This window comes from Mya arenaria, chromosome 3 (genome assembly GCF_026914265.1).
Source record: "Mya arenaria isolate MELC-2E11 chromosome 3, ASM2691426v1".
NCBI lineage: Eukaryota > Metazoa > Mollusca > Bivalvia > Myida > Myidae > Mya > Mya arenaria.
Genome location: NC_069124.1, coordinates 12,449,904 through 12,463,724, shown reverse-complemented (window position 1 = coordinate 12,463,724; position 13,821 = coordinate 12,449,904). Strand labels below are relative to the sequence as shown.

The window sequence follows — 13,821 nt, the reverse complement described above, 5'->3', positions numbered from 1 at the left end:
AACAGCATCTTCAGCATCAGAGAAAACATATTTGAAATTTCTTTGTTCATTGCATACGACGTAATGGAATCATGTCCAGAATATTGGTGGAGTCCTTCGGACTCCACCCATTTTGAACAGCCCCATTGCATACCATACCCCAATAAAATGCAACATGTCGAATTTTGATCCTTAAATAAACATCCTCCTATCTCATCAGCTTCAAATCCCTCACCCAACATCCCCATACTTCAGCAGGGCTTAGTCCGATCCCGCATCTCTACGGCTGCTCCGTCCCCTGCGCATAATAGCTTCTCCGCTGCGCCTTTAGCACTCTTCTCTTTAACAACAAAAAAAAACACTTTGAACTCAAATAGGACTTGTTGTTGTAAGAATACTGAATAGTTTATTGTTATTAAGGCAAATAAATTTATTTTATTAACGTTTACGATGTATTCACTGTTGTTGCTATATCATACTAAAACTATCACTTCACTTATAAGAATGGAACATGTTAGATGCATAATATAAAGTGGATGATAACTTTGTTTTGAAACGCGTCAAGTAAATGAGCCAATTGAGTACTTTGTTTCTTTACGTACCTTTTCCAGCCTGTCTGTATGACGCAGTCTCCTTGTCGGAAGTGGCGACCCGGAAGAAGGCGAAATGGACGGCCCCGTACACCAGCAGGACAGTGATGGCAAAACCCCCATAAATCCGGAATGTCAACACCGGCCCAAGGCCCGTTCCGGCGTCAAACAACTGCCCCGTCACCAAACTTCCGATACCCTTGCCTAAAATTGAAACATAGTAAAATTAACTATAACTATTGACATCAAATGAGACCACATTTACTTCAAAATAAAACTAAAAGTTTTAATTAGGGGCGAAACAGATTCGTCATTCGTGAGTAATAGATAGGCAGTTGCTCAAAATATAAACATAAATCCGTGCTTGATATGCATAGGCATGTTCAATGAGAATACAGTTTAAAAGCATAATGACTCAACATTATAGGTGTACGTCGTATCAATAAACACCTATAATAACATCATACCGAATCCGAAGTATAGCCCGCCGACGAGTCCCTGGGCGGTGGCGGACATCCCTTCCGGTGAGATCTCGCTGACGAAGGAGGAGGCGGCGGCGTACATGAGTGCACACGTCAGGCAGTGTAGTAGCTCAACCGGAAGTACGTACCACGGCCCCGGGATTATGGAGTAGCAGAAGAAACGGATGGCGTAGCCAAAACAGGCGATGTGCAGACAAGACATGTGACCGATACGCTTGATTATTTTGCCGGCGAATTGCAGCATGATTATTTCCGGCACACATTGGAATACTAAGCAGAGTCCTAGGATTTTTTGAGAAGCGCCTAACATTATGAGATACCAGAATAGAAACGCTTCGATAACACCGTTCATGATACCGTAACATGCCATAGCTATCAGGAACACAACGACTTTGGGATATTTTAACAACCCTAGGATGTTTTTGAATAATTGTCCACAGTGGATGTTTTCCGATAGCTTTAAGAAGTATCCGACTACGCACGAACTTACTAATAGGGCCAGGAAAATGTAGAATGAAACTGAATAGTCAACGCTGTTGGTGTTTTGGCTGATAGCGTCCATAACAAACGTTGAAGCAACGGCAAATATGAAATAGCCTATTGTCCCCCAGAGGCGTTGACGGCCCCATGATCTGCGTTTATCACTTAGAATATCGTACGCTATAGCGTCGATAAGATTTGTCACAGGGGATATCGCTATGCTGCAAAACAAATATATAATAAAAAAGATCCAAAATGTCTCGCTTAGTTTGTCATCACTGACAATAGTGCTCATACATTTCTGGCTGATTTCTGGCGTACAGTGTAATTTGCAGTTAAACAGAGTTTCGGATTCACATAGAAGTTGCCAGTAATTTGTGCCGTTAAATGTCAGATTCTTGAGATCATAATCTGTGCATGCGTGGCTTCTATACGAGCTATTTCCCATCTGAATTTCATTTGCGAGTATACCCTTAACGTCACTTTGAAACATGAAGTCATCACCTATATTCAAAACACTTCCACAAGTTACGCCACTCAACGTCCCAATATCGGCTGTAAAGCACGTGCTGCCTGCCTTTATCGAGTCTCTTTCTACAGAACACTGAAACACACATGTTTTCGAAATTTCAGTAAGATTAGTGGCATCTAGAGCTTGTTTTAAACCAATCTCACAACCACCATGAGCGACCATGCAATCCCTGATAAAAGAATCATCATGTGAACACTGCATATGGACCGTTATTGCAAGGGCAGAATTGTCGTGCGTTTGCTTTGTTGGCGTCAAAAGTAGAAGATTATACAATACTCCAGTTAGTAACACACATACGATAAGCACAGCCTTATGGTTCTGTATCTTGTCAGAAAGAACCCCAATAAGGGGCCGCACGAAGAAGGCGACGAAGGGCATGACCCCGTAGATGATACCCGTCTCTGTCGCGGACAGTCCCAGTTGACGCATGTATACCGGGATGAAGGGAAGAATGGCACCCTGTCCTGTACAGAACAAAATAAATAATTAACTTGTTTTTCTAAGCTAGTGGCCATGTCTGATAAGTCATGATTAAAAACAGCGTGAGTTTTATATACTTTAAAATGCAAATATCTGCTTGAAGCACTCTCAGTTTATCTCGAGTATACCTCTCACAATATCACTCAATCCATTAACTTTTATTACATATAAAGACTATAAGAATAATTGAAAAATGAAAAATGAAATGCTTTTTACCCGCAAAAAAGAAGAAGTACATCAGTTTGACGGGAAACAACTGTCGGTTAACTTCTCCACATGGTAAAGCCATCCTTTCGTCTGTTTCAACGTCAGTTGATAAAATGTTAAGCTAATTGAATCCGTGTTTGATCTTACTTCCATCCAGTTTCAATTGACATGCTTGAGTCGAGGATTGTTTGAAAACTAAACCGTATTCAATTTGAATGATATTAAGTTTGTTTTCATAAATGTCCGTTGTATTTTACTGTATGTCATGTCTGTTAAGCTTATCTACTGTAACTTGGCATAATTGCGTTTAACTCTTTATAGATAAGGTCATCCACTTGAAATAACTAAATGGGACAGTTTTTGTCACGTGATTTTGATACCTGAAAGGCGAAGTGAATGCGTATCATTTCTGCGGATGCATACGTCTAAGAACTCCTCGGCCATTTTCAATCGAATACATTGACGGTTTATTATTCTAGCATAAAATGGTTTTTGCACACATTAAAAAATTGTGGGCCAATGACAATCGAAGATTTATCCTTTTAACTGCCGCTCCATATCACGTAGTGCAGGTCTCACTGCGAGTATAAACTATGTTTTCTTTACTTTCGTAGAGAAATAGTTTGGGGATCTTTGATGTGAAACGAAATTAAGTCCTCCCCCTTGCTTAACTGTCAATCATAGAAATTTCGCGCAGGCGCAGAGGGCATAGCGATCTATGGAAAATAGACGACTTAACAAAATCATGTGTTCTAAATAACCATGAAGTTTGGAAAATAGGAATATATACATGCAAGCACAGTTACAACATACACAGATATGCCATATTTGCCGAGAAAATATGAAAAAATGTGGATAAAATCAACACGTTTATTTTTAAACATTGCCGCCTAAGCCACAATCTGTTCAATATTTTTTTTATCTTTATAATTATGATACCAAACTAAGAAGTCGATCGAAGAATATGTTTTTCGCCACATACTGGACGCATACATTTTTCAAAATTTAAAGAAAAAGTCCACTTACCAGGCAAACTTTTGTTTGCCATGAAACATTTTTTTTTCACTTAATGTTTGCATGAAACGAAATTACGTCCTCCCCCTTGGTAAAGAGTGTCGTTTTCTGGAAGCAGCTGAAGCTTACGTCATGAACCCTTTTTTACTCAGATATCGGTCCATAAACACATGTATACTACGTTTTATATCAATTACATTTAAATGAAACAAAATAATCTTAACAGGTATCAATTGTAACAATTTGAATTACTAAGATTAATGTTGTTTTTTTCTTTCATTTTTCGCATGTATTTCGTTATTTTAAATTCGTTATTTGAGTTTCATATTATGCTGTTTTATTAACTATGCAAAATAGTAGTAACTATTTGTGACGTGTCAAAATAGTACATACCTTAAACTATGTACAATTTTGAGTTAATTAAATTTACATTAACGAATGTCAGATATACAATGTAACCTACAAGGTTACTTAATTATTTAGCTGTTACAGTTCACTTGATTTTATCTGTATATGTAGTGCAGGCGGGAAGGATAAGATCAATTACCATTCCTCTCATTTATAAAGCAAGCGGTAAATATGTGACCCATTTAGAACCATTAACGAGGTTTTCTTTAGGAGAATGTTGCGAATCAAGGTTATGGTAGTTGTTATGGCATTGAAACTGATTTAAGCAGCCCAACTATGAACAAAAACAACGAAAGAATATGTGTAGCTATTTTATTATTTTTTTATAATTATGAATTATATCAAAAATCAAAATTAACAATAACTTAACATTGTATCAAATATAAACACAAGCTTTATAATGTATGTTTCAATATTAATCAGTTATTTTTTAACAGTGAAACAGCGATTTCTGTGTCAACTAAAAGTGAATCCTGAAAAGCGGTGATGGATGTATTTAGAATGTCTATACCACTGTTAAATACAAGGGTTTTAGTTAGGCAAATACAAACTCGATAGTATTTTAAGTGTTCTTCCCCACAGATTGTCAGTTTTCTATGGCAAGAGAAACAAATTTCCGCAAATCCAGTGTAAATATCTGCAAGACGATCTTAGTTAACGTTGTCTATCAAGGAACGTCTTAAATAGCACACACCCTTTTTTAAATCACAGAGAGTTTCAAACTCAATTCTTGCGAAGAGTTCCTTTCCTTAATACAATAAAGGCTGAATGTTCAGTCACAGTCTACATAAGCGCAGGTTATTCATCTTGTTTGCAGCTGATATGTTGTAGAAACACTTGAGTCTAAGGATTCAACTGTAAACTTTGTGACAGTATCATTCTACAAAAACACTGTCTAAACATAGTCTTCCTTAAAAAACACATGTATGGACAGGTATAAGACACTGATCATGTTTTTGACGTTTGATCGACCTTTACCTAGCTGTTAAAAATGTCACAAAGACTCGCGCGAAAGAAAACTTGACGGTGTTGACCTTGGAATTGTGACCAACATTCACATGATCTTAATATAATGTGACTTAAATAATGGACGTGAACCCCAGGAAACCCCCGCAATACGCCTAGTATGCTACAAATCGAGGGGTGAAAGCAAAAAGGTTCTATCTTCTTCTTTACTTAGTGTCACATAGAACCTTTTCACATTCACCCCTAGACATACAACATGCAGATAATAGTTATATGGCACAAACATCAATGTCTAGAAAAAATATATTTATTTTTTTATTTTGATCATTTAACTTTTCTCGTTTCTAGCACAATACTTACAAGGAGAAATGTCACGATCACGTACTTCTTTATTTATATGTAAATATGTTTGATACTCTCTAGAGTATTAGCAACAATGCAAATGAATATAATGATTTTTTTATTCGAACGAGAAATGCCATCGTCGAGAACGCCCAGCTATTCAAAGCCTGTTATTAAACTGATATAAAGCAAAGCGACATTATTGTCATCCATGTTCAGTAGTGATTGCATCCTTCACCCAAGCAGAAAAGCTTTCTTGCCCATTGCGATTGCCGTGTATATCCTGTCATATTATCATTTTGTGGGCAATCTTTCAACATCGTGACAACAACAACAAAACACCAACAACAACAACAATACATTCATCAGAAGTGGGAGGATAAGCTGCGATACTGGAACACGTTCGAGCTACCCTGGCTTGAACCGTCCAACAAAATGATGAGCAGAGTCTGGTTCCGTGTATGTGCCTGGAAATAAATATATAGCCCCCATGTTACTCGACCATTTTCCGCATCTGTAGGAGGCTACTGTCGTTAGAAGTCCTTCCTCCTCTTACTCATCTACACGATAAGATTAACGATATCTAAACCTGAAATTATAATCCCTTTTTCTTCTCATCATAACAGCAAACTTAGCTTCTTAACTACTTCTTCCTTTCCTGTCTTATTATTCAAAATACCCACCAGGCAATATGTAGATATACCGTCCTATCTTACCTTTTTCATCTCATTTACCGTCCCTTCAACATAGTATGCATGCCATTCTTCTTTCTTCCTTTTTATATGGCTAATATTATCAGAATACGTCTCTTCTTTTTTTAAATAATTGCTATCATCTTCTCATACACTTTCCCTTTCTTTTTCCTTTTTTCCTTTCAAAACGGTTGCATGTTTTACCTTCTTTGTATTTGTTATTTATAGCCTTCTTTGCATCATAATCATCCTCACTCTAAAAATTAAAGAGTAATCTTCAGTTGTTAACAGATAAACATTTATTTTAGCTATAGCCGTATCATGATTTGATTTATCCGTTACAGGTTTCAGAAACTTTCTTCCCGAACGAGAAGAAGGCGAGAGTGGACAATGACAGCTCCAAACATGATAATGCATCTCTACAAGAACGTCACCGTGCTCTATAGCACCTGGTTTACAACATCCTACAAAGACTTTATAACAGGCTCTGGGGACATAGTATGCTGACAAATATTTTAACTGCTTAAACGCTTGAAAATATTTTTGTACGTCAATATATGAGTAGATTGTGTTGATAGAGTTGACTTCGAAATGACGTCATGTTGTAATGTATTGCAGGAAAATGTTAGGCAGGGTGGCCCGGCTGGAAAGAGCGTCGGTAATATTACAGCCCGGATGGTGGACAAACCATCTCGTCTTCTCTTTCCGGCCGCCTTCTTCGTGTTACCTCGTGTTCTTGATCTACTACTCACCCATCCTACCAGTAGCAGTTGAGGCCCGTTCAAAGAATGTAAATTTTGTTTAAATAATCATTATTGTTTTTTTGTCCCAAACGTTCGGACCTACTTTCACGAGAGCTATATATCTCGACCGATTGACTTTAGATTCAGAGCTACCAATCTGAGCCGGTACTTATAAAACGTAATATGTACTTTCTCATCTTATGTCGATTAACCTAAGGTGTTATCGTATAAATTTGAACAAAACAACACTTTATTTTCGGAAAAAAATAGAATTTCAGATTGTATTAGGTTATTATACTAAACGACCAAGGATATATCCCAGTTAGGAAAGTGACTGAATATGTATTTTGAATACCGGACCTGGATGAAAGGTTGAGCTTTTGTTGGTATATTGGAAGTTTATGTGTTCCTATGAGACCTTTATGTTTTCTCCCACATGAATATATCCCGCGAACAATGAAGTAGTTTTTTTTGTACGTTCGTGCTTAGTCTAGTTTTTTGCATAGATACAAAATGTGCTCAACCAAATGTGCAATACATATAATTATCTTTATCAAACCAAATTTAATGTTTGTATTTGAAAATTTATTTTCGAAGCATGAACACACTCCACCAAAATAAATACGTGGCATGTATTGGTTTTTGTCATCCAAATGTGCGTTTATATTTGTATTATTTGTTTCTGGTTTTAGAAAAATATAATATCACTTATGTAATCATTTCTTCACCACAGAACAGATCATTTCAATCCATATAACAAACACGGCAATGCCTTTGTTATAATAAGTACACAATGTTTATAATACGTAAAAAATATCGATCGATTACGAGGAATTTCTGCATAGGATTCTACTTAGGAAGACATGTGCACGGAGTCAATGTGTCATCGAGAGCGGCGTTTATAAAACCCGTGCATAGGTCTTTGATATGCAGAGGGGAGATGAACGAGGTGGATATCCGGCTTGACCCACAACACGCTGCTTTTCTTTTATGTAGTTGATACATGTCTCATGTAATGTTAGGAATTTTTTTTAAGGTAACAGGTTTTATTTTAAAGTTTTTAAAACTTCCGGAAGCCTTAACTACTTCTGTTGGATAAGCTTAACTTACATTTAGAAGGGTGAATACATTTATGATTGCTAAGGATTATCCATATCAATATTAATTATGTTTAAGAATATGGCTTCTCCTTCGCCAACTCTCATTTTTAATAACAATGAAAATTTGGTTTGGAATTTAATTTTCATCCAAGCCATTCACCATAATCCTTCAAACACAACAATAAATTGGTATGGCCTAAATGAGTACAAAGAAAGGTACTGTTAAGCCCAGGGTAACAACGGATCGTACGAAATCCTCTCGTGGCACATTCATAAAATATTTTTCATTTCAAAATCTTCCAAGATGCCCGAAACATATCGTGGGTGGTTACAAGGGCTAAGAAACATTGACGATGGTTTGGCAATGGAGGCGCGACAGAAAAAAAATCGTGGTTATAATCGTTGTTGTGGCGCAAACAGTAATTGGTCACCCATGGACGTCCGTCAACCGACTTTAAAATGAAACCCGTTGTGTTGCCAGCGACTTGCTCTCGAAATTGAAGCTTCCAAGTTTTGACCGAATTTTAGACAAAAAATATTACATACTAGTATATCATTTTGCAATAAAAATCAAGTTTGTATCCAAAAATGTGAATAACGTGGTATCAGGTAGAATATCCTTCCACTCTTATCATTCGTTTGTGGTTTATAGAGAGACTTTTGAGAGACTAACGTATGAAGACTACCGCGCGACTTACTTGCGATTTTGTGCGAGGCACTTACGAAAATATTATTATTTATGATTAAATTTTGCTGTCTCACGATTTCCCTGTGACAGTCGTGATACAGTCTTAGACTATTTGACTTAAAATATTATTCTGCTACCCACGAAATATAACTATCCCAGCCAGTCATAGGACTGTCGTTAGAATGTCGTAGGACAGACTATCGACAGCAACAAGACATAGATACCATACAAAATCGTATAACAATAAAGATGCATGTACCATTCTGACTCACAACAACATGACGATGCCACGTTGCTAAACAATTCGCAGGAATGTCTTGTGACGACCACCGATGACCCCCGATTTACCAAAATGTTCTATCGTGTCGTTGCAAAAGTGCTTCGTGAGTTCGCTGTCACCAAGCCTTTACAAAGCGAATTATATTGAATTCTATTATCCATAAATTACTTGTTAAAACTGTTACCGAGTTAATTTTGATTTAATGATTGTTACACTCGTAATTTAGGTAATTTACGGGCTCACATAAAAACAAAACGGGACTATTATCAGGTAAAGATAATTCAGAAAATCCAAAATCAAAATTCAGACAAACCTCAAAAGAACATCCCACAACTGTTAATAATAGGCAATTTACAAAAATGCCGTTGTATTTTATCAAAGGCCGAACATAACAAAGTCAACCACTATATTTACACAGGGATACAAATATATACTTTAAAAAAACAACAACATTAATTATATTTAAAATGCCATAAAACACATCAAGGACAGTCTGAAAATTCCATATATGTCAACGATAAACAATAACTTTGTTTTTAAACACAAACTGTTGCATGTAGACTATACAACTTGAAGAACTTGACTAAATGTCAAAGTTTGGTCCCACTAAAACCTTTGAACGAAAAAACAAGTAAATGCATGTGTTGACGTTTAATATTCCATATAAACTGAGATAATCAAATAGTGATTTTGGCAGAACATTCATATGCAATTTACAGTTTCACCAGTATAACATAATCGTCGACATGGACCTAAGCAGGGCTCCATCCATTCCATGATTGCTCTTTTCAGTTTTTTGCTCAGTCCTCTGCCCCGCACCAGCAGGGATCAGTCACGAAATGCTGTTTCGGCACAACTGTAATTTCACCCAATGCCAAAATCTCAGCTAGGCTCATTTCGATGCCGTAGCTCAAAGATTTGCTAAACAGCCGCCCCAAACGATTCACAAACATCCCCTATTTCAGCAGGGCTAGGTCCCGTCTAGCAGGTTCGACACTGGCTAAAGCCCCACCCTAACAATTCACAAACAAACCCTATCTTAGCAGGGATCTGTCCCGTCAAGCACTTCCAAGATTGGGCAATCCCCCGACACCTACGATTCACAAACAACACCCTATCAAAGCACGGCTCAGTCCCGTCAAGCAGCTCCAAGACTGGCCAAGCTCCCACCTCTAACGAGTCACAAACATCCCTTATCTCAGCAGAAATCTGTCCCTCCAAGCAGCTCCAAGACTGACCAAACCCCAGCCCCTAACGATTCACAAACATCCCTCTATCTCAGCAGGACTCAGTCCCGTCCAACAGCACCAAGACTTACCCGTATCTGCCCCTAACAAATAATAAACATCCCCCTTCCATAGCAAAGTCTCGTTCAGTAGCTCTTAACCCCAAGCGATCTACAAACATCCCCGTATCTCAGCAAGACTCCGTCTCGTCCAGCGTCTCAAAGATTGGTTAAGTCCCCGCCCCTAGCGATTTACAAACACCCGCATACCTCTGCTGCGCTCAGTCCCGTCCAGTAGCTCAATGACTAGCCAAGCCCCCGCCACTCATTATTTACAAATATCCCCCTATCACAGCAGGGCTCAGTCCCGTCTAGCAGCTCCAAGACTAGGTAGGCCCCCGCCCCTAGCAATTACAAACATTCCCTATCTCAGCAGAGCTTAGTCCCGTCCAGCAACTCCAAGACTGGCCAAGCCCCCGCCCTATATGATATACAAACATCAATCCGATCCCGTATATCAACGGCTGTTCCGTCCAATGCGCCTAGCTGCTTCTCCACCACGACTTTAGCGCTATCCACTTAAATAGACAGTTATCAAAGGATTACACTATGAACTCAAATATGGCTTTTTCATGTAAGTATACCGACTAAATAATTGCTGTTGAAGACAACTACTTAGTTTTAAACGTTTAAACGATGTATACACTGTGGTAACTTTTGTTTACGCAAACCATCATTTCTAATGAAAGAATGAAACATGTTAAATACTGAGTATGAAAGCGATAACAAATTACAAGATACAAGAAACAAGAACCTTAATCTTAATTTAATGTCGGGTATATCTTAACAAGAAACGTTAGCCCATTGAGTTATTTTCCGACATGAGTAGTATAGAAACGCGTAAATGAAAGGAGCCATTTTATTTTTGCTTCTGTACGTACCTTTTCCAGTGTGTACTTCTAACACAATCTCCCTGTCGGAAGTGGCGTCACGAAAGAAGGCGAAATCGACAGCACCGTACAGTAGCAGGACCGCGATGGCGAAAAATCCAAACACTCTGAATGTCCACACAGGCCCGAGGCCCGTCCTGGCGCCAAACAACTGCCCCGTCACCAAAGTGCCGATACCCTTGCCTTGAAACATGCAGTAAAATGCATAACTATCAACATCAAATGAAACAAGATACTTTTTAATTTTTAACAAAAAGTAAAACGTTAATTTTATCTTGTTTTACGGGCGAAACAATTCATTTATACGTGAATGACTTGATAGGCAAATTGATAGGCATGAGCTTAGGTCTAAGAAATATATTTAAAATATAAATATTAATCAGTGCTTAATATCTTTAGCATGTTCAAGTTTGTTAAATCAAAAAGAATATATTTTTTTTTTTATTTAAAGCAAATTGAATAGGTATGGTGTATAAACAAACATCAACTTAAAGACTATACCGAATCCGAAGGAAAGACCGCCGACGAGTCCTTGAACGGTGGCGGACATTCCTTCCGTTGTGATCTCGCTGGCGAAGGAGGAGGAGGCGGCATACATGAGTCCGAATGGCAGGCCATGTAGCAACTAAACCGGAAGTACATACCACGGCCCCGGGATGGCGGAGTAACAGAAGAAACGGATGGCGTAGCAAAGACAGGCGATGTGCAGACACGATATGTGACCGATACGCTTGATGATTTTGCCGGCGAATTGTAGCATGATTATTTCCGGCACACATTGGAATACTAAGCAGAGTCCTAGGATATTTTGCGAAGCGCCTAACATTATGAGATACCAGAAGAGAAACGCTTCGATAACACCGTTCATCATACCGTAACATATGATAGCTATCAGGAACACAACGACTTTGGGATATTTTAGCAATCCTAGGATGTTTTTGAATAATTGTCCGCAGTGGACGTTGCCCGATAGCTTTAAGAAGTAGCCGACGACGCAAGAACATACTGATATAGCCAGGAAAATGTAGAATGAGACTGAATAGTCAACGTTGTTGCTTGTTTGACTGATAGCGTCCATGATGAAGGTAGAAGCGACGGCAAAGGTAATGTAGCCCCCAGTCCCCCAGAGGCGTTGACGACCCCGGGAGCCGCGCTTTTCACCAAGAATATCGTATGCTATAGCGTCGATAAGATTTATCACAGGGGAATTCGCTATGTTACAGAACAAAAATATTACAAAAAGATCCAAAATGTTTTGTCTAGTTCATCATCACCACTGAGAGTGCTCATACATTTCTGGCTGATTTCTGGCGTACAAAGCAAATTGCAGTTGAACACAGTTTCGGATTCACATAGAAGTTGTCAGTAATTTGTGCCGTTGAAAGTCAAATTCTTGAGATTATAAACTGTGCATTCGTGGCTTCTATGTGAGCTGTTTCCCATCGGAATTTCATTTTCGAGTATACCCTTAACGTCGCTTTGAAACATGACGTCATCACCGGTATTCACAACACGATCACACGTTACCTCACTCAACGTCCCAACATAGGTTGTAAAGCACGTGCTGCCTGCCTTAATCGAGTTCCTGCTCGCAGAAGGAGGGTTTGATCTCAGTTTTTCCACGGCCAGTCGACCACGTCTGTAAGCTTCTTTTGTTGTCAGGCATGTTGTTATCTAGACAAACTTTGCTAGTGTTGAAAGTTACTTCTGTATGTGTTTCCCAAGAGCTTCACTAATACCATTGAAAAGTATTGATTGTGTTGCGTTCTTGAGGAGGCTATATAATGGTATTCAGGGAACTGGGCATACCTGCGTTTAACTCATTATAAAAAACATCTACGATAAAAAGCATAGGGGAGAACGTTTGTCTCACCATGGCCATTTCAAAACTTGATTTTGGCAGTTTTTGTCACGTGTTAATTGAAAGGCGTGTTATTTCTACGGATGCATTCGTCTAAGAACTCCTCGCCATTTTCCATCGAATACATTGACGGTTTATTACTCCAACATAAACTGGTTTTCGCACATATTAGAAAATTGTGGGCAAACGTCAATCGAGGAATTTTCCTTTTAACTGCCGCTCCATATCACGTAGAGCAGATTTGACTGTGAATGTAAACTATATTTTCTCTAGTTTTGTAGAATAGAAGAATCTGTTATTTTGGCGACCTACACGAGTTGGTAAAGTCGTCCATTTTCCATAGATCGCTATGTCCTCTGCGCCAATGCAAAGTATCTCTGATTGACAGTAAAGGGTGCCGTTTTCTGCAATATTCAAATACAAATCTCATTTCCCTTTCTTCCTTTAAAATGCTCTTTATAATATACAACCAATCAAACAAAATAAGTACCAAAATGTGCAGACTGTTTTTTATCATTATTAATAAAAACCTTAACGAGGTCATCCCTAAAAAGTTCTGTACTATGCAAACATGCCTAAGTAATTCAAATAATCAAACTATCAACTTTTATTTTATTTTCAAACGAACAGTTTCATAAAAGTTCGTGTTTTGGTGCTTTTCCATTTCGTACAAACATCAATTTTATTTACCTTTATAACATAATTTTATATTCGCAAAGTCGCGACAATTTACAATTGCCCGACAGTTCGGTTCAAATTAGGAATTATTTTTCTTTCACTAATTTTAAAGATATTATTCATA

The 13,821-nt window shown here is 38.2% G+C and overlaps 2 protein-coding genes across 2 annotated transcripts; both read right to left on the bottom strand.

The window, feature by feature from the left end:
* Nucleotides 1-230: 230 nt before the first annotated feature.
* Nucleotides 231-2,839, bottom strand: LOC128225684 (major facilitator superfamily domain-containing protein 6-A-like). Its single transcript, XM_052935592.1, has 4 exons — nt 2,760-2,839; nt 1,037-2,527; nt 582-773; nt 231-319 (listed from the first exon to the last, which is right to left on the bottom strand). The coding sequence occupies exons 1-4, from the start codon at nt 2,830-2,832 to the stop codon at nt 231-233; spliced, it is 1,845 nt and encodes a 614-aa protein (XP_052791552.1). The 5' UTR covers nt 2,833-2,839.
* Nucleotides 2,840-10,489: 7,650 nt separating this feature from the next.
* LOC128227551 (uncharacterized) lies at nt 10,490-11,765 on the bottom strand. The gene is made up of 3 exons (XM_052938202.1): nt 11,660-11,765; nt 11,150-11,341; nt 10,490-10,786 (listed from the first exon to the last, which is right to left on the bottom strand). Exons 1-3 carry the CDS (start codon nt 11,754-11,756, stop codon nt 10,638-10,640), a joined length of 438 nt encoding a protein of 145 aa, XP_052794162.1. The 5' UTR covers nt 11,757-11,765; the 3' UTR covers nt 10,490-10,637.
* Between the last annotated feature and the right edge of the window lie 2,056 nt (nt 11,766-13,821).

Coding starts and splice junctions, on each gene's coding strand:
- LOC128225684 (XM_052935592.1), bottom strand. CDS start 2,832: ATGGCTTTACCATGTGGAGAAGTTAACCGACAGTTGTTTCCCGTCAAA. Junction 2,528..2,759: donor GTACTTCTTCTTTTTTGCGG/GTAAAAAGCATT, acceptor TGTTCTGTACAG/GACAGGGTGCCATTCTTCCC. Junction 320..581: donor ATACAGACAGGCTGGAAAAG/GTACGTAAAGAA, acceptor TTGTTGTTAAAG/AGAAGAGTGCTAAAGGCGCA.
- LOC128227551 (XM_052938202.1), bottom strand. CDS start 11,756: ATGTATGCCGCCTCCTCCTCCTTCGCCAGCGAGATCACAACGGAAGGA. Junction 11,342..11,659: donor CGGTCTTTCCTTCGGATTCG/GTATAGTCTTTA, acceptor GCATGTTTCAAG/GCAAGGGTATCGGCACTTTG. Junction 10,787..11,149: donor AGAAGTACACACTGGAAAAG/GTACGTACAGAA, acceptor TGTCTATTTAAG/TGGATAGCGCTAAAGTCGTG.